Below are 18318 nucleotides of genomic sequence, written 5' to 3'. Positions count from 1 at the left end.
CTTGTGGACATTTTCTGTGACATTTCAATCACAGACTTGGACTGTTGATCATTTAACAAAATAGTTCCCATTACATTTTCTGTCAATCAACTAACTGATTAATCAACCGGTCAGTTCACGTCTTAAGCACCGGTCGGTTGGACCCAATGACGAATTCTTGCCCCGGGGCCCAATAGGAAGTTGATCCGCCCACGGGTCTTGCACGTGTTGTATATGAATATATAAATATATACAAGTAATATACGTATGCATAATCTAATCAGTTTTAATATAGAACAGGAGTTATGAAAATAAAAAGTGTTGTTTTACTGTTGTTCTGCACAGACCCTGATGCTCTGTCTCCATAGAAACCATGTTGGTGTTTGGAGTGTTGATGGCATTGGTCCCAACCTGACACACACACACACACACACACACACACACACACACACACACACACTGAAACACTGGCAAACACAGATACACACACATATGTACAGCCTTGTGGCATGATGGTTGCCGTGGTAACGGGACCGGTAGGAAGGCTGCGGTTCCTGTGACTCAGCTCGTTGCCTGGTGAATCAGTCAAATACACCGTGACGAAGACAGAGAGCAAACGCTTTGTGTCGTTTATCAGCTGTTTATGATAACAAGAGGAACAGCCTGAAAGAGTGATAACGAGAGATTCAGTTACAACTGTGCGTTATCATCAGTGACTCATGTCCCAGAGGTTTCCTGTCTCTTATAAACTGTAACTGTTGGACCTTTTAATAGTTACAGACTGACAAGAGGATCAAGCAAAAGGAAAGTTCACACAAAAATAAAAACATATTAAATGTGGTTGATTCACCCCCCCCCCACACACACACTAAGAATTATGACACATTATGATAGAGTCTAAGCAAATATTGAAGGTTTAATTAATGTCCAGTATATGTCGGGCAATTACAACATAATTCTTCCAATGGAGACAAACCTTAAAATGCTTTGAGACGTGCACTGAACTCGAGATAAAGCCCGTGTGAGAAGACAATGTCCCAGCGAGTGGGTCTGTTGATGTGTCGGATGCAAAACTGAAAAAAAAACAAAAAACAAAAAGAAGACAAATCTCTCAGTGTGAGGAAGAGAAACTTTGTGGCCACCTGCAAAGAAATAACCTCAGTTGATAACACACAAGTAAATGAAGTTCTTTCAAATTAAAGTTACCCATTGATTTTATTCATACAAACTTAATTTAAGCAATTTCTTGAGTTGGCCCGACAATTTCCTTTTTTCAGTGTAGAAGACGCAGACAAAGACGTCAACTTGGGAAGACGATGAGATTCGGGAGCTTTTGTTGACGAGTGCCGAAGCCGGTGTCGATGCTTTGTAAACAAAATCACGCGAACTCCGCAGCAGCATTTATACGTCACTACGTTACGGACATTTTCCTGTTGTTGTGAACGAGTCTGACCCGGACAATCTCCTGCTGCTTCTTCCGATGTGAAAGACAGACATTATCAGAAGTTCACATCTGGAAAACGGCTCAATATTACAACTGTTTTACCACATTGCTGTCATTCCTTATCAGTTAATACATCCGTCTCAGCTCTTATATTCACATGTAAACACATTAAAGTGTCAGCATGATGCGTTTATCAGATGTTTTGGACTCCCCTGACCTTTCCCCTCATCCCACATTTTGGTCTAGTGACCTCAAATCCTGCTGCTCAGAGACTTTTTACTCTCGTGTGGATCAGGTCTGGACTCTTCCATCTCTGACGACGCGCTGTTCGAACCACATCCTCCAAACTGTGATGTGAGAGGACGCCTGCTCACGCTCGGACTCGAACATCAGGGGAAATGTGGGGGGAAAGTACAACAGAGACGAGCTGTGCAGAGTTCAAGGTAATTACAGCAAATACAGGGTGTAAAGTTACATACACATCATTCAACTTTCCCCCCAAATTATATCGTTCACTTGTAGCAAATGTTCTGCGGATCTGTTCTGTTCTGTCGTCCACGTGCTGGGAACCAAGGTTCTACAGTAACTCAACACTTTTTGTTCTTCAGGATATTTTTGTGTGGCACAAATTATGCAAACCGTTGGCACAACTTTTATTTTCTTAATGTTTTTTACCATTATATATATATTTTTTTACATATCTAATAGATAAAAAACTATATTAAGAGATTACTTTGTTTACACCAATATCATAAAAGTATATTTTTCTCCTCTGTATCCAGTTGCAAAGATTATTATTTAATTCACAGTAAAGTTTCATAAACTTTCAGCAAAGTGTCAGTAGAGTCACTTTAAGTTTCCTTGATTTGGTTAAAACTCTTTATCTTTGCTCCGCCCCCTCTACGACACACAACATACCTCCACCCTCCACTGGCTGCACCAACAGGAAACTGAAACAAGAAATAAAATAAAATAAATTGAAGAAAATTGTCAAAGTATTTTTAAATCACTTGACTGAGTTGTAATCAATACATATGACCTTGAATTGATATTTAAAACATTGTAACACATAAAGTGAACTCAACTACTTTAAATTACTATTAAATAATTATTTCAGCTAAAGGGAGATGAGTTATATATATACTTGAACAACCAGTGTAAGATACAGAAAACAAAACATTAAAGGACATTAAAGTGTTATTGCTAATAGGTGGGTGGAAACTGGATGATTGGAACAAACATTATAAATATATAAAATATTATCACACAGGCCTACAGTGTATTGTTTTGAATATTGAATAAAACATACATTTAGAAATTAACAATGAAAAAAACTCATTCAAGGTTGTGTTTGTCATTTGCCATTCTGCATTCTGGCGTGCATTCATACACACAATCATATTCTTTCACAATGCAATAAGGCTTTTTTTTATGTAAACAACATTTTCAGTTTTCTCCCAGAGACTAGTTCATGGATCTTAATGATTTCTTTTGAGCACATCTATGAGTGTGTACGATTTTATACTGTATGAGCCAAACTGCATAGTTTAAGTTAAATTTGATTATTGATAATATTAAACTTTAATCATAAACTTTATTTGTATATAACCTTTCATACAAGAAATGCAGCTAAAATTGTTTTACATACAATATAGATAAAAAATTAAATAAATGTATTAAAAATGTAAACACATTAAAATGACATTTAGAAGAAAAGGAAATAAAAAAGAAAAAGACTAAATTAAATAAAAAAGAAAAAAAATGATAAAAAAGATCTAGTCAAAGTCTGGAGTCAAGAGAAATGTTTCAATAATAAATTAATGATCATAATAATAATAATAATAATAATAATACAAGTAATTTTTTGTAATAACAAAAATTATATAATAATTAACAATACAAATAATTAGAAGAAGAAGAAGAAGAAGAAGAAGAAGAAGAAGAAGAAGAACAAGAAGAACTTGGGGTGGCTTTAAAGGGCTTTTATTTTGAAACCCCGCGGTCCGGATGTAGAGTGGATCAGTGTGTGTAACTTGCCGCGGGGATCGAACCCTCACTCACTCGCTCCAGGTCGGGACTCCTGTTGGAAGTATCCGGAGGGAAGCGTCCTCCTGTCGGATCAAGTCACTGGAAAAACACCGCGGTGCCGCTCGGACACTCTGCGGGGGAAACAAGCACCGGACGCGGGGTTGAATGCGAGCCGGAGGAGAGCAGGGGGAAAGCGGGTCAGAGGACCACTGATCGATACCCTCGGTTCGTGTGTGCGTGTGTATGCGCGTGTGTGTTTTCGTTTGGAAACACACACACACACACACTCTCTCACACACACACACAGTCACAGGTTGCTAGCGGAGTTGACGCTAACCGAGCTAGCCACGTTAGCTCCCCGCGGCTAGCCGTGTCCTCCGCCGTTTTTTTTTCCCCCACCACCACCACCGGGACCAAACACCCCGCCGGAGCCGGAGTTCAAGTTAGCAGAGGCGGCCGGACCCTCCGCACGCAGGCCCGCTCCACACACCGGGGCACGATGTGGTGTTTTTCGGGGCGTGTGTCCCGCTGGCCGGCTGCTAGCATCGGCTGACCGAAGCCCGACGCCTGCTCCGCGGACATGGATTCTCCTCCCGGGTTCTGCTTCTCTCCGCGCTCGCCTGTTTTTTAAAGCTGGACTTTGCTCTCGGGCTGTTCTTAAGCCGCAGTCCTCCCCCGGGTTTAATCTCATTCTGTCGGACGAGTGTTTTACTAAATCCTGCCTGGCTCTTTTTTTTTTTTTCTGTGCGTGTTTTTATTTTTTTTTCCCGGAGGAGGAGGAGGTAAAAAAGAGGAAGAGGGGAAAAAAAAAAAAGTTTGGGAGAAGTTGAGGATTTTTCCGAGCCTGTGGAAAATGGATGCGGGTATAGAGAAGGAATGCAGCGCCTTGGGAGGGCTCTTCCAGCTCATCATGACCGACATGAAGGTGAGGAGCCACACGTCAACACGTCGTCCACTCGTATCTCAAACTCAGTTACCTCCTTTATCTCTTATTCTTCCACCTCTCCTCCAACTTTCCTTTTCACACTAATTGATATATGTGACTTCTTTGAGCTTCCTCCTGTAAAAAAACAAAAAAAACCACATTCAACACATGAAACTGGGTTTGTCTTTAAACTTAATAAGTAAAAGTGGTAACAAATATAAGCAAGGTAAATAAAACCAGTAAAAGCAGCAGAATAACAACTGACATCAACACACTGAGTGGTATCACCTGCTTTTCGTTTAATTTATAAAAGCCGAGTGGCCCCTAATTCATTTTCATAATTCATCTCTCCTCTTCCACCTCTTCTCCAACTTTCCATTTCACACTAATTGATATATGTGACTTCTTTGAGCTTCCTCCTGTAAAAAAAAAACTTTACAAAAAAACCACATTCAACACATGAAACTGGGTTTGTCTTTAAACTTAATAAGTAAAAGTGGTAAATATATAAGTAAAAGCAGCAGAATAACAACTGACATCAACACACTGAGTGATATCACCTGCTTTTTCGTTTAATTTATAAAAGCCGAGTGGCCCCTAATTCATTTTCATAATTCATCTCTCCTCTTCCACCTCTTCTCTAACTTTCCATTTCACAATTAGTTGTGTCGTATTTTATCTTTTTAGTCTCCTCTTGTACAAACCACACACTGAACTTGAAACTTAAAAGATCTTTATCGTCATGACACATCATAAATTGACATTTATATCTATATACTGAGAGTAAAATGAGGCAATGAAATATCTGTATATTGTCATTATACTCGGGTACAAATTATATAAAAATCATGCGTTTTTAAAAGTGATATAAAACAGTTGATTGGATTTTTAAAGAGTAAAGTTTGATCTAAACACTGGAGGCCCGAGTTGGCTGCTCCATTCATTCTCTTCCTGCATTGCTTCACTTCCTCAATTATATCATCCATGTCAGCGCTTCCTGTTTGTTGAGTAATTGATTGGTCAATCATTAAATAATGGATTAATTGTGTTAATCATTCAAACAATGTTGTAATCTGCTAAATTGTGACATCTATTTGTTTTGGACTGGAAAAAAAACCAGTTCATTTGAAATGCACCATCTTGGGGATTGGGAAATTACATCGACCACTTTTAAAAACAAAGCGATTAAACTGTTTCTCTGCCCTTTAGACTGGTTGAGTCAAAGCAATAAAGAGATTAAAACATTTAAATGGAACCCAGGAGACTCCTACCTCCAATCCCCATAAATTAAATCAAGCTGTACCACATTTCGCGCATTCGTAGATACCAGTCGTCAACAACCAGGTTTTATTTATTTTTGGGATAGTGGTGAAAATATTTGAAAAACGTCTTATCTCTCGCTGTGTTAAATACAGTGAAAACATTTAATGGGCTCTTCCTGGATCCATCCCTCATCCTTCCTCCCGAGCTTCCTGGAAATCTGTTCAGATCTTTTTTGCGTAATCCTGCTAACAAACAAACAGACGAGGGGCGGGGGGGAAACAACCTCCTCGGCTAACGTAAGAAAAATGGTCGACTTCAAAAAGGAAAACACAGAAACTGACTTGAGCTTAACATACTTTTTTTTCTTTTAAAAGGCCTTTAAATGTGTGTTATTAATGAGTGCATGTTAGAGGCTGGGTCCGATGTTGATTGGGTAATGAGTGAGCAGAGGTTAAAACTGGAAGTGGGCCATGTGAGAGGGTGAGAGGCTGGATGGGGGGAGGATTCTACCAGCTGTGGGCTCTTTGATGTTTGTTAAGCAGGCTGCCCTTTGCTGTCTGTCTGTGTTTCACTGCTCTCAGATGGTCGTCGTTATCAGCCTCTATTTTCAACCCGACTTCGGCTCTGAAACAGCCGGAGCAAAGCCTCTGCTGCTGCTGCTGGAGCGACGTCCTCCCGGCAGACTTTACATCTCACACATACCCTGGCTACTGGGTTTAGTATCGCAGCTTTTCAGTCTGCTGCTTATTTTCCTGACATTTTCTGCAGGGGATGCATGTTGAGAGCTCAAATCTCCAAGTCAGCTGCTCCAGACAATTTCTTTTTGTGCTAAATGCTTCACGAATTTGCATCAGCCCCTAATACAGCAGGAAAGACATTCAGAAAACGGGTGGGGTGCTTGCATGGTTCCTCTTTTTCATCCAGAGATATTTGTATTCTTCCTGTTTCTGGACAGTTGTGTGTTTTTTAGAAACGTCACCACGCCCGCTCACTCGCTGTGAACGTGACATTTTCCTGCTCTAAGGGCTTTTTAGGATTTTTTTCTAGGGGCCTTGCAGTAAGAGTTCGGAATTAACCTTCCAGTAAACTGACAAACAATGATGACGACGGTCTGTGGAAGAAAATGAATCAATAATAATGATTTTCTTTTTTTTTTTGAGATACACATTTTATTTTCGTTGATTTTAATTGATATTTCCAAAGAGTGGCTATTTGCACTTTTAACATCTGTGTGTCATGAAACCAAAGATCAGGATTCACGCAACATGCAGGATTATTGTGTAAGTGTGGATCTTCAGATGAATCATAGAATTCCTCGCCCTGCTGTGTTGTGAAATTCAGTTTCACAACGCTGCCCCTTTACTCTCTATAAACAGATTCTGCGTGTGAATGTATATCACCCGAAGGCGAGGGACACGATTTGGGGAAGTAGGCGGAACACATTGACTGAAATACATTGGTTGTTGTCTTTTTGTAAATTTATCTGCTTTCATATGCAGATAGCTGTTCATAGAGATCAGCCAAAATGTTATCTGGATCTCTAACGCCTACGGAAAAAATTCACGCTTTGTGTTTTATGTGGAGAAACGTTCGACTCCTGTGATAAAAGAAAGTAGTTGGATTGAACAGAAGATGGAAGATGTCTACACCCGACGTCCGACAATATTAGGGAGGTTTTTAGATGATAGCCGATGGGATCTGAGAGACCTGCCAATGCTGCAGGTACCTGTGTCCTGATGGCGTTAAGTGGCAGTTGAGTGGGAACTATAGGGTTAGGATGTGAGTGGTGCACTTCTGCTTTTTTGTGGTTAGGTTTCTTGTCTTTGGAAAGTAGATGCGAGTTTTATCTCAATCCTGATTGGAACAGACGGTGGAGTCACCTGTCTGCGACCGAGCGCTACCTGAGAGACGACGGGTTCGATCTGTGTGAGATGAAAGAACGTGACGGCAACGGCGCAGGTCTCATTTTGTTTTGGATGAGACATGATGGAACATGCAGACGTCCTGTGGTGAGAACAGTGATCAGCACGCGAGTCACTTCTGCTGTCAGATAACAAGGAAGAGGGGTGATGTGTGTGGCAGATGGCAGGAGTGCCCCCATTGGTTCTGTGCCATGTTGGTAAACTACCAGGATATGATGCCACAAGCTCTGAATCAATAAAACACACACACACACACACACACACACGCACACTCATATCTAATTAAGCAGAGAGTTGCTGTTCAGATAAATCTCTCCTTAGGGCATCATAACCCTCAGGCAGTGCGTCGACGTGAGGCCACAGCGAGTCTTAATGCAGATTATAGGTCATGTTGTGAGTTAACAGTCGTTTTAAGAAATGGGAAAGATTTTATTATATAATTGTCGTCCTGCAGAAGCTTCATGGGACCTTTTTTTAAAGTCCCCCTGGACAGAGACAGACGACTTATTGATTTGTCTCGGCTATATCAGGGTTGACATTATGAGCCATCGACCTTCCACACTCCCCCGCTCGGATCTATCCCTCCATCCAGACATGCTCAGTACGCACCTTCACTCTCTGTCATGCCCTCACTCTTTTTTCCCCCCCCACCTTCAATCTTGTCTTTTTGTCATGTTCATCCCTCCTTCCTCGCCTGCTGTATGTCTCTCCACTCGCTCCCCTCTTCTTCCTCCTTGTAGTTTTCCTTCTCTGCCTCCACCAGCACTTCCCAGTGTAATTTGCTGCTTCACGAGGATTCGGTTAACGTTTGAATATTACATTTCTTTTCCTTATTAACTGTTAACTTTAAAGGATAATGTCACTCAAAACTGTGTGTGTGTGTGTTTGCTGAATAGTAAATGGCTTTTAGAAGCGAGTTACAGATGTGCTCAGTGTCTACACACATGCATGCACACACACACACACACAACACAGTTTTAAGTAATGGTTATGGCTGCATTACTGTGTTTTTGAATCAGACCTTTGTATATGATTATCTGTGGGTGCAATCTCATGCGTTTGTGTTTTTTAAGGCTTTTCACAATAAAACAAACACACACTCGGGGTTAGGGTACAAACAGAAACACACCGTGCAACTAGAAACCACAATGTGATGTGACATCACTGATATGCTTTATAGTTCCTGATAGGAAGGGGTGTGTGTGTGTGTGTGTGTGTGGGAGCTTTAAGGGAAGTCGGTGCTGATGGGGAAATGACCAGCCTCAGGTGAATATGGGTGTGTTCGATACCCATAACTTGGTAGAACGTGTGTAACACCTAAATGAGGCAACACATTACACAAGTAAACACAATACAAAGAGGCAGTGTTATGCTACACATATTGTTTGATAGTATCGCCTGTTGTTTTTAGTTTTATGTGCCACATAAAACTAAAACAAGATCTTATCTTTAGGGCAATGACTAAAGTGATTGACGGGAGCGGCTGATTCTGCAACTTAATTGTCATAAAAACCATGGGACGTCCCAGTGACTCACATGATTAGAGCACGTTGCCATAGCAGCCAAGGTTTGAATCCAGCCCTTTGCCGTGTCTCCCTCTGTCTTTCCTGTTACACTCTTGTCTCTCTATCAAACAAAGCTGAAATGCTTTAAATATCTAAAGAACAAATAAATCTGAATAATTTGTGTGTTTATAAAAGTGTTAAAATCAGAAACCAATGAAACCCCCTTGGAGCTTAACAATTTTTGGAGCTTAACAATTTTTGGAGCATGACAGCAAATATATCAGCAACATTACACATCACCCATACATTGATAAATTGATTTACAAGTATAATATTGTTATAAATAAAAATATATATTTAAAAAGAGTGTGGTTAAATTGTAAAACTTAATATAAAAGATAATTATGATAGATCATTTCAGACTTATTGAAAATACAGTGTATATCTTTAAAAATGTATGAATATATATATCTCCTTTAAATTTAGTCGAAGAAGGCTGCATTACTGAACTAGGTTTGATGGGCCCTCTTACCTCGGGCCGATCCGTTCTGACGTGTTGAATCATGGACTAATAACTGGGAAACGGATGGATGGACATGAGTCAACTGGGAGCAGGAGGTGGGGAAGCATCAAGGATGAGTGAATTTCCATAGAGGGTGTGGATTTATAAAACACTGCTGTCACTGCACACTGAGATATCTCCATAGCTATCTGGGCATTGTGAGGGTTTTATGAATGAATGTTTGCAAATATTTTATTGATGGAGGTTTGGAATCGTCTCATTTGGAGTTAAGTGTTTGGAATCACAAGTGAATGCTTTCATTGTTGTTTTTCTTTATTGAAGATCTTAAAGGAGCTGGTGTTGGGTAGATTTATTAGAGGCAATTTCCCCCCAAAACTGGGAATTTTACCACGTTGTCTTTGATTTGACAGATTTAAAGATTTTGTAGAACTGTAGTGGCAGCGTTTCATCAAATGGAGACACCGATGTCAGAGAGACACACAAATACGATGCAAAATTACAGAAATAGTCAAAAGTCACATGGAGATCAGCTTCCACTTACTTCCTCATCTCCTGCACCAACAGGAACCGAGGGCACTCTGACTAAAAGACAAGTGAGACGCCCGAAGGGAAAAAGAGTGGAGCAGAGAAACGTGCTGCTTAGTGACAGCTGGACTCGTTGGACTCATAGAACATTCAAGTCTCTGAGTCACATTCAGATGTTGAATTACAAGAGAAAACACATTCCAGTGCAGAGCAGGCAATGATTAATCCCAGTAACGGGCAAGTACATTAAACAGCAGGTACATTAACATTGTCCTGACAAACATTATTATGGTTCATCTGTTTACTCAGATACTTCTTTAACATGCTGTACAGACACAGGCTCTTTAAATGAATGGGACTATGGACTGAGGTGTTTTCTTGCTTTTCATGGCTTTGTAAGGAGGCTCAGACAAGCCGCTTGCTGCCATGTTGTCAAGTTACATCACAGAAGTATGGGCCAGTCTATCGACAAGGTATTTTAGGAGCTTCTGTGTCCCTGTTAACTTTGCAGAACTTCTAAAAAACCGAGGAAAGAACTTAAATCATGATAATACACATAATCTTTAAGTGAAACATAACGACTTTTCAGCCGCTGATTAATCACCAGCTTTCAAAAGCTGTCTCAAAATCATCTTCTTTAATCTCTGGTACACTTGATTTAATAGAGGCTACTTAAAAAGTGAGTGAAAAATTAATCAAGATCTAATGTATCAGTGTGATAATTTTTAATTGTATTTATATGAGAGTAACTGAGGAATGTTCCAGTCAGACTTCATGTCCGTTAGTAACCTGTCATACGACGGCTGCTGCCGGCCCAGCTGACTTTCCACCTCTCGATTCATCTGAACTTTATCACGAGCTTTGGTATGTAAAGAATTAAACACGCAGACAAATGGGAATAGAAGAACGACCACAGAGCTAAAACACTGAGTTGTGTAAGGAGAAGAGGAATGGAAAGTTCATGTTCACCTCTATTTGTTTGTCTGACTTAATGAAAACCTCATTACTTCTCAGATAAAGGACCAAGCAGTCGACTGCACTGAACAAACCATTAACCTGGTGTTGACGCACCCTACCTGTCTCCTTTCCCCTCACTCACTCTCTCTCCGTTTTTGTCTTTCTCTCTTTGCGTTAACCAGTGTTGCTCAAACACAACGTTAAACAAACCCATAATCCTGCTGTTTGATCAGTGTCCCCCTCGCCCGCTGTCCCTCGCTCTTTGTTGCCTCAGCACAGTGACTTCAACTCGACGACTGTCCAAAGCGGTTGTGGCTCAGGAGGTGGACTGGGCCATCCACTGATCTGTCGGCGGTTCAATTCCAGTCTTTCCCATTTCACATGTGGAAGTGTCCATGGGCAAGATCCCAAACCAGAACAGGGGTTTTAGTTTGATGCGGGCAGAGACCACCTCTTTTGGTCGGACTGATTTCTGGTCCTTTGGTCCACACCCTGGTTTGAGTTACCATTCATACCCCTTATTTTGGATTAGGCTAAACTGAAAGGTCAGAATGTCTGGACCAAAAAAGGTACGCGTGAAAGCCCCCTTAAGCACCAAATTAGTGTATTAATCTGCTGCTGAAAATAGTCCCCAACAAATGAACTACTTCCCTCCAGTTTTAGTAAAGTTTGCTGAAAACTTATGGGACCAATTTGTGGGGCTGTTGCAATGTATCGACATATTTATATCCATGAGGGTTTATTCATAACTTTATGATTTTATGGCCAAAATGCCCATAACCTTGGAGATAGTTTTATAGTGATCCTCCGTCTTGTGTAATTGTCCGGTTTCACTCTCAAACTGGTTTTTGAGGAATTTGCACTGTCGCATTCTTCGAGCCAATACTTCTCCGCTCTGTGAGACTTTGTGATTTATGATAAGAGGGTCATTAATATTCGCTGCACTTCAAACCAGGACAATTCCCGTCCAACAACGATTTAGAGAGAAGTCTCGATGACAGACGTCCCAGTCAGTATCGGCTGTTGTCACTCGAACCCAGCTTTAGTTCTGTTGCATGAATAACAGATTTAGAAATAACCTCTGGTGGCCGTGGTGAAAGAGATTTTGTTTTGTTTCTGGCAAAGAAGTGAAACAGCAGTTTTTGTAATCCTGGCTTATTAGTATCATGTGTTTGGCTGCTACATAGGGAAAGTGGCAGGTGAGTTATGTGGGGATTATACTTCGCTTATCTTAACTTAAACGCTTATCTTTAACAGTAGCACAGGTAAAGGTAGGCTGCCGAGGAGCTTGTACACACACCTCATATCTCAACTCTTTGTGCAGGAGCTGCAGCAGGTTCACGAATGCAAGTCACAGTTTTCAAGACCATTGTCAGTAGGTGGCCGCTGTAGGCAGCCATCTACAAAGTTATCAAGTTAGTTATTCCCTGTTTTGTTCACATTTCTAAACTCAACTTCCATAAGCATTCAACAGATAATGCAGTCCTCACGGATCAAAGGAAAACATCACATTCAGGGTGAATGTCCTTGTTAAATGAAAGGCATCCATGCAAAGATTGATGTTTGTATTTTAAGAATCAATAGTAGATTATTTATATACAAATCCCTCAAAATATGAAAACCTATAATCCATCCGCTAACCTTGATACCAGAGCTCCAGATTTTGATCCCTACTGGGCAGACCCTGGCTCCAAAGTGCAAGATGGTGGCACTTGCATGCAGGATGTTTTAGCGTAATTCGTGTACAACGTGAGGAGTTAGACTCATTGTCCATCTTTATTTACAGAATAAATCCTTGAATGACATCTTTGAACGTTTCCTACACATGTACGTGTTTTCCAAAGTTGAACCCAAAAAACAGTTCACTGGAATTAGCTTTAAACGCGTTACCAATAAAAAACACTCTCTGAATTATACCAAATATGTATCATCTATTACCAGTGCATCTGGACACCAATATGTAAATTAAATGCATTTACTCAGCAGCTCGCATGGCCGCACATGCAGAGGAAGCTGCAGCGTACACACCTAAAGTTACGAATGTGTTTTTAAAAGGCAGATCATTCTGCTGTCAGTTTGCTGACTGTTAACTGTTGTTAAATACATTTGTGTACATGTTAACTTACAGCCACAGCGTGTGTAGTGTCTCCGAGGCTGTAGCCAACTTATGGTTCTGACATTTTCCACAATTTCAACAGAATCGACTGTTTGATCTTGATGAAAAAAATCAGGCACTTTCAGGGAATTGATATCTTTGATTTACAGTAACTTAAAGCAATTGTTACATGGTGGAGGTATATGTTTTACTAGGTGCCATTCGAGCTTTAAATTGGGATGGAAACTTATGTTGTGACACTTTTAGACCAAACATTAAATCAATGAACCAAGCAAATATATTGAGAAGAGCAATAATTGTTGTTTTCAGCTCTACTCTCCTTCTACTTCAATCTCCAACCATGGCAGCTCACTCTCTGACTGACTAGTTGACTTGGTCTTTGTCTCGTCAGTCTGGACTCAGCAAAGGTCAACAGGAAAGTACTCTTGTCTCGTCAGTCCCTCCACAATGTTCTGTCTTCATCTCTGTCCTTTTGTTGGTCAGTAGAGCAAGTCAGGATTATAAGGGCAGGATTAGACAATGGCAGGGTGACTACACTCACACTGACTAAAGTAACTGTATACCTGGTCACGCTGTCTGGTTGACTAAGCAGATAAGATAACAGAGCTGTATATCTTCTATACATGGAGAGCCATGGCTGTGTGAATGGGTTTACTGTGTCAGTGCCAGTAGAGCAGACTGTTTCCACTCGGCTGTACGGTGTTTATGCACCAAAAGCTGGTTCAGATTAATGACTAACATACTATGCGTGTAAGACAAGTGTCCATCACAAGTTCCAAAGAAAAAGATTACCTGACAGAGCTTTCAACTGTTGTCAGAAGACAGGAGAAACCATTTTAACCAGAGGAAAAAACCCACTATTTGAGGCAGGGCCAGACTTTTTGCCTCCTTGAAAATCACAATCAAATCAAACACCCAATTGTTGGCTCAGACTAAATAGATTTTCTCCCCCTGTCTCTAGAACCATAGCAGAGTAAAGATGTAAGTGTATCTGTCCAGCCAAATGATGGTCGACAGCTGTTTTGTTTGCAGCTGTCTCTGGGAACCCCGCGGACGCCGTGAGTGACCTTCTGTGGGGCCTGGGACCCTAATTTAGCAACCGCTGCTTTAAAGCTCTCTGTATCAGGCTGGACCCTGAGACCCTTCTCTGTGGTGTTCCCAGCCCGGCCGGCTGGAAAGCCAGGGCTGGTATATTTTGTCTCCGACTGAGTGTGACATTCCTGGCAGTCACAACAAATCCTGGCAGAATTTGAGGTTTAGGCGAGAAGTGGTGAGGGAACAAGAGCGGCACTGCGAGAGCTGAAATCCAAGCAGCAGAGACGTTTTATATTGTGTGATCTTGGTTTTTAGCTCAACAGCTTTTTCCTCCATGACCTTGTGTGCTCCTATAACATCATAGATAATAGTCTGACCTGATAACATCAATATCAGGGTTTGTTTGCTTATATGCACTGAAATAAAAGCGTTTATTTTACAGAATAAACGATAAAGAAGATTGTTAGATAAATGTTTTTTTCCTTCACAATTATTTATGAATAACTTTATAGTTAAAACAGTAAAATATCATTTGGATTTGATTGTTATTTAATACTTTGGCAAATATAATGGTATGATAATTGTTTTGCTCAAAAATCCACATTGGTATTAGAGTAATAGATTACAAACGTTTCAGCAAATTAGAGCTGCAACGATCAGTTATTGATTGGTCAATCAACACAACAATCAATTAAGGGTTTCAGCAATTTTCAGCAAGATAAACTAATTTGATCTTAAGAGTTTGAATTGAAGATTTCAATGTGTCTCCAAGGGAAGACACATTGAAAACTCCTCCGGTCTCTACAAGAATAAAATCATATGGTTGGATAGAAAAATGTACATTTAGTTCAACTTCAGCCGATAGTCCCTCCACAGCATGAGTTTAAGTTTTGTAAAGATTTCATCATATTGTGGATGCCTTCAGTTTAAAACACTATTTTCTCATATCTATACAAGTGTCCTGCTGTCAGAAATGGTTTATTTACTCAGTTCTATCAGTTCAGTGACGATTTTAACGACAAAAGCATTATTTATCGTACCAATGCTGTAAAATGACTTCCAAGTTCTAAATGTGCTTCATCTTGGATCTAGTTTCACTACAAATTTTGTTCTAGCCATAACTTATTTCCCGCTCTGCAGGGATCGATTCAGTTTTTGGAGAGTTTCATTTCCTTCCTCTTCCATTTATCGCAGGGTTACTGTTAGTTGTTCACAGAGGCATTCAGTCAGTCACCTGCAGTATTTCATCATGCAGTGCTAAATCCCTGCAGCTAGTAAACCTGTCAGCCCCATGCCGTGTGCATGCCTGGCTAGCTGGGAAGCCGGGGCCAGCTAACAGCTTTAGCGGTGTGGAGCTAAGAGGCTAATGGTGTGGCGTTGAGGGTTAAATCGGTATTATCCTCTCTCTGGTGGACGAGCAGAGACAGAGGACAGACAGGGTGACTGGGTTCAGGAAGATAAAGCGAGAGAAAGTGGGATTCACCGTTCGTTTCCAACCATTTTACATTCAGCTACCAGAACACAGCACCAGCAGCTGTTGGGCGCAGATGTAACCCAAGGTCAGACCCTGGAGCCTGAAGCAGCCTTAGATTACATAATCAATCAGCTGTGGTTACAGAAAAGACAGATTAGCATTTTGCCTCCTACAGATTAAGATATTCTAATTTCTGTTCAAGACTGTAATAGCATTATTTTTTTCATGGACAGCTTTTCAACAGATGTTGTGCTGTGTTGTTTTCATCAACATAGTAGTCATTTAATGAAAATATGCAGCGTAATGCCTTCATGCCAAGGACAGCAAAAACGTCATGGTTTTATTTGTGGGTCAGATTTCTTCAGAATTTCTCTGACAGCTCATGCAAAGTGTAAAAACGTTGTTAGAGATCTTTAATGATATTATGAGGGGGCCAATGTAGTCAATCTTTATTTATTCCCTGATATATTTGCTTTATTCTGACATTTCAATTCATCTTTTAGCCTCTGTGTTGGTGACAGCCTCAGCCCCCCCGCGGGTGTATTGTTTTTGGGTCGTCAGTCCGTCTGTCCATCCTTCTGTCCCATTCTTGTGACCGTGATACTGTGCCTCAGGAACGTAAGGCAAGGTTTGGCTGCAAGTCAAAGTTACAGTGATTGTCGCGTTGTTGTAAAGTCAAGAATGCCTGGTGGGATTTTCATCTGGCGCAGATGGAGGAATTCATTAGTATTCGGTGGTCAAAGGTCAAGGTCACTGTGACCTCACAAACACATTTTCTTTCCAATGTCTATTGGGATAAAATAATCAAGTCATGGCATTCTATATCCTCACTCAACTACGTGCAAGACGGCAACAAAGATCTCGGGAAGACGAGGGAGAGCTTTTGGAAATTAGGCTTGAGCCCGGTGTCAATGTGCTGTAAACAAATCACGATGCTCTCTGCAGCAGAATTCATATGTCCTGCCTCTTGCTCCACCCAGACGTCTCCTGGAAGTTTTCCTGTTGTGAACGTGTCTGAACCAGACAGTTGCCTGCTGCGTTCTTTATACCTGAAAGGTAAACTGCAGAAAATATCTGAAAAACTGGGTCTGGACATTTTGCTTTCTGAAAACTGCTTATGAGTAACTGGTTTGTGGAAGCATACAACATTCAAGGCAGTGTTTTTTAGTTTATACACCAGGTTGGTGAATGGGGATGCATCTATTAGCCCAGTGAAATTCACGTCATAAATAAAACTGAAATGAACCCAGAAATTCCGAGATGACTTTGAACATAAAAACGTGATTTCATGGGGAGATCGATCACAGCTGGATGACAGCAGCACTGTTCTGCTTGTAAAAGGTTGTTTATGTTGTTGGTCGGCCTGAGACCCGGCAGCATCTGTGTTCACGTGAAACCCAGAGAAGCCAAAACTAACACAAGGCAGTCGACTGTTGATTTTCTTTTACACGGTTCTGAGCTGCTGGTGAAATGAAAACTGTAAAAGGAATGTGATGTTCAGTGACGGTTAAAAAAACGCAGAGGTCACACCTAGAGCTGCAGTCAACAGAACAGTGAAGCAAACATTTTGATAATCAGTTTGTTGTGTAGGATACTAAGTTTACACAAAAATACTGATTACTCTACATAATACTCATTAACTTGAAGTGTAATGTCTTCCTGTCAAAATACATTCAGTCATTCTTCATTTGTTCCTTCTCCCTCTACCTTGCTCCTTCTCTTCCCCGCATTATGTCAGCGATTTCCTCTGTGCCCTGTCTTCACGTCTTTGTTTTTTTATTGCACTTAGTGGATTTCATATAATCTGATTTTCATTTAGATCTGATCTCTAATTCACATCAGTTAAATCCAGTAATCCTCACAGTTTTAAACACTCGTACTGCAGCTGTGTGGGAAAGTCACGAGATATTCAGATATTTCTCCCTTTGTCTGCTAACACACACAATTGTCTTAGGTTTATGGTTATGAAATACAAATAGTTAAAGAACCAGGTCTAATAATAAACTGTCGGTCCTCTTGTAGTCACACCCGTGTGATGCTATTGTGGATTTAATGTCTTTGGTGTCCTCTGTGTGTTTGCTGCAGGCCAGTTATCCGACATGGGAGGACTTTGTGACCAAAGGAGCCAAACTGCAGTCACAGCTCAGGTAAGACACACAAGCATTCACATTTAAATTCAATGGGTCATTAGTGATGTATTATCAGCTCGTAGTCCCCCGACTAAACCCCGAGTCAATGTTATCGTAGAAATCAAATCTCAGGCGAAGTGCAGCACCAAAAGGCTCACCATGATGCTACAGACAAACAATCACATTATTAACTTTACAACTTGGTATTTAAATACTTTATACTATATTTTGTCATGCATATGTTCCTTTATTCAAGTCCTGCCAGGAGTCAAAGGTAGATGTGTGCACTCTTCTCTTGTGTAAAACTGCTGCTGACACAACACCTGCCTCCTGTCCATGCCAGAATCCCATTGGATGGCGGTTATGGGGATCAATATATTTGGGGTTGAAGTTCTGTTTACTTTAACTCACTGTGCAGCCTGGTTGAAGACAACTGGTCTCCTGCCACGCTAGAGACAACAGAGCTGATCTCTCTATTGGACATAATGGCTTG

The 18318-nt window shown here is 40.8% G+C and overlaps 1 protein-coding gene across 3 annotated transcripts in view; it reads left to right on the top strand.

Annotated features, from left to right (window-relative positions):
- Window positions 1–3437: 3437 nt before the first annotated feature.
- The window catches only part of mtss1 (MTSS I-BAR domain containing 1), a 45518-nt gene continuing 30637 nt past the window's right edge, over window positions 3438–18318 (top strand). For 2 of the 3 annotated variants that reach the window (XM_035151990.2, XM_035151989.2), the window contains exons 1-2: window positions 3438–4376; window positions 17782–17843. In XM_035151990.2, coding sequence (XP_035007881.1) covers window positions 4305–4376; window positions 17782–17843 — 134 coding nt within the window. In that variant the 5' untranslated portion in view covers window positions 3438–4304. The remainder of the gene's footprint in view (window positions 4377–17781; window positions 17844–18318) is intronic. The other variant, XM_035151991.2, reaches the window with a different exon arrangement.

This window comes from Hippoglossus stenolepis, chromosome 3 (genome assembly GCF_022539355.2).
Source record: "Hippoglossus stenolepis isolate QCI-W04-F060 chromosome 3, HSTE1.2, whole genome shotgun sequence".
Classification (NCBI taxonomy): Eukaryota; Metazoa; Chordata; class Actinopteri; order Pleuronectiformes; family Pleuronectidae; genus Hippoglossus; species Hippoglossus stenolepis.
This window is presented reverse-complemented; position numbering and strand designations above follow the sequence as displayed.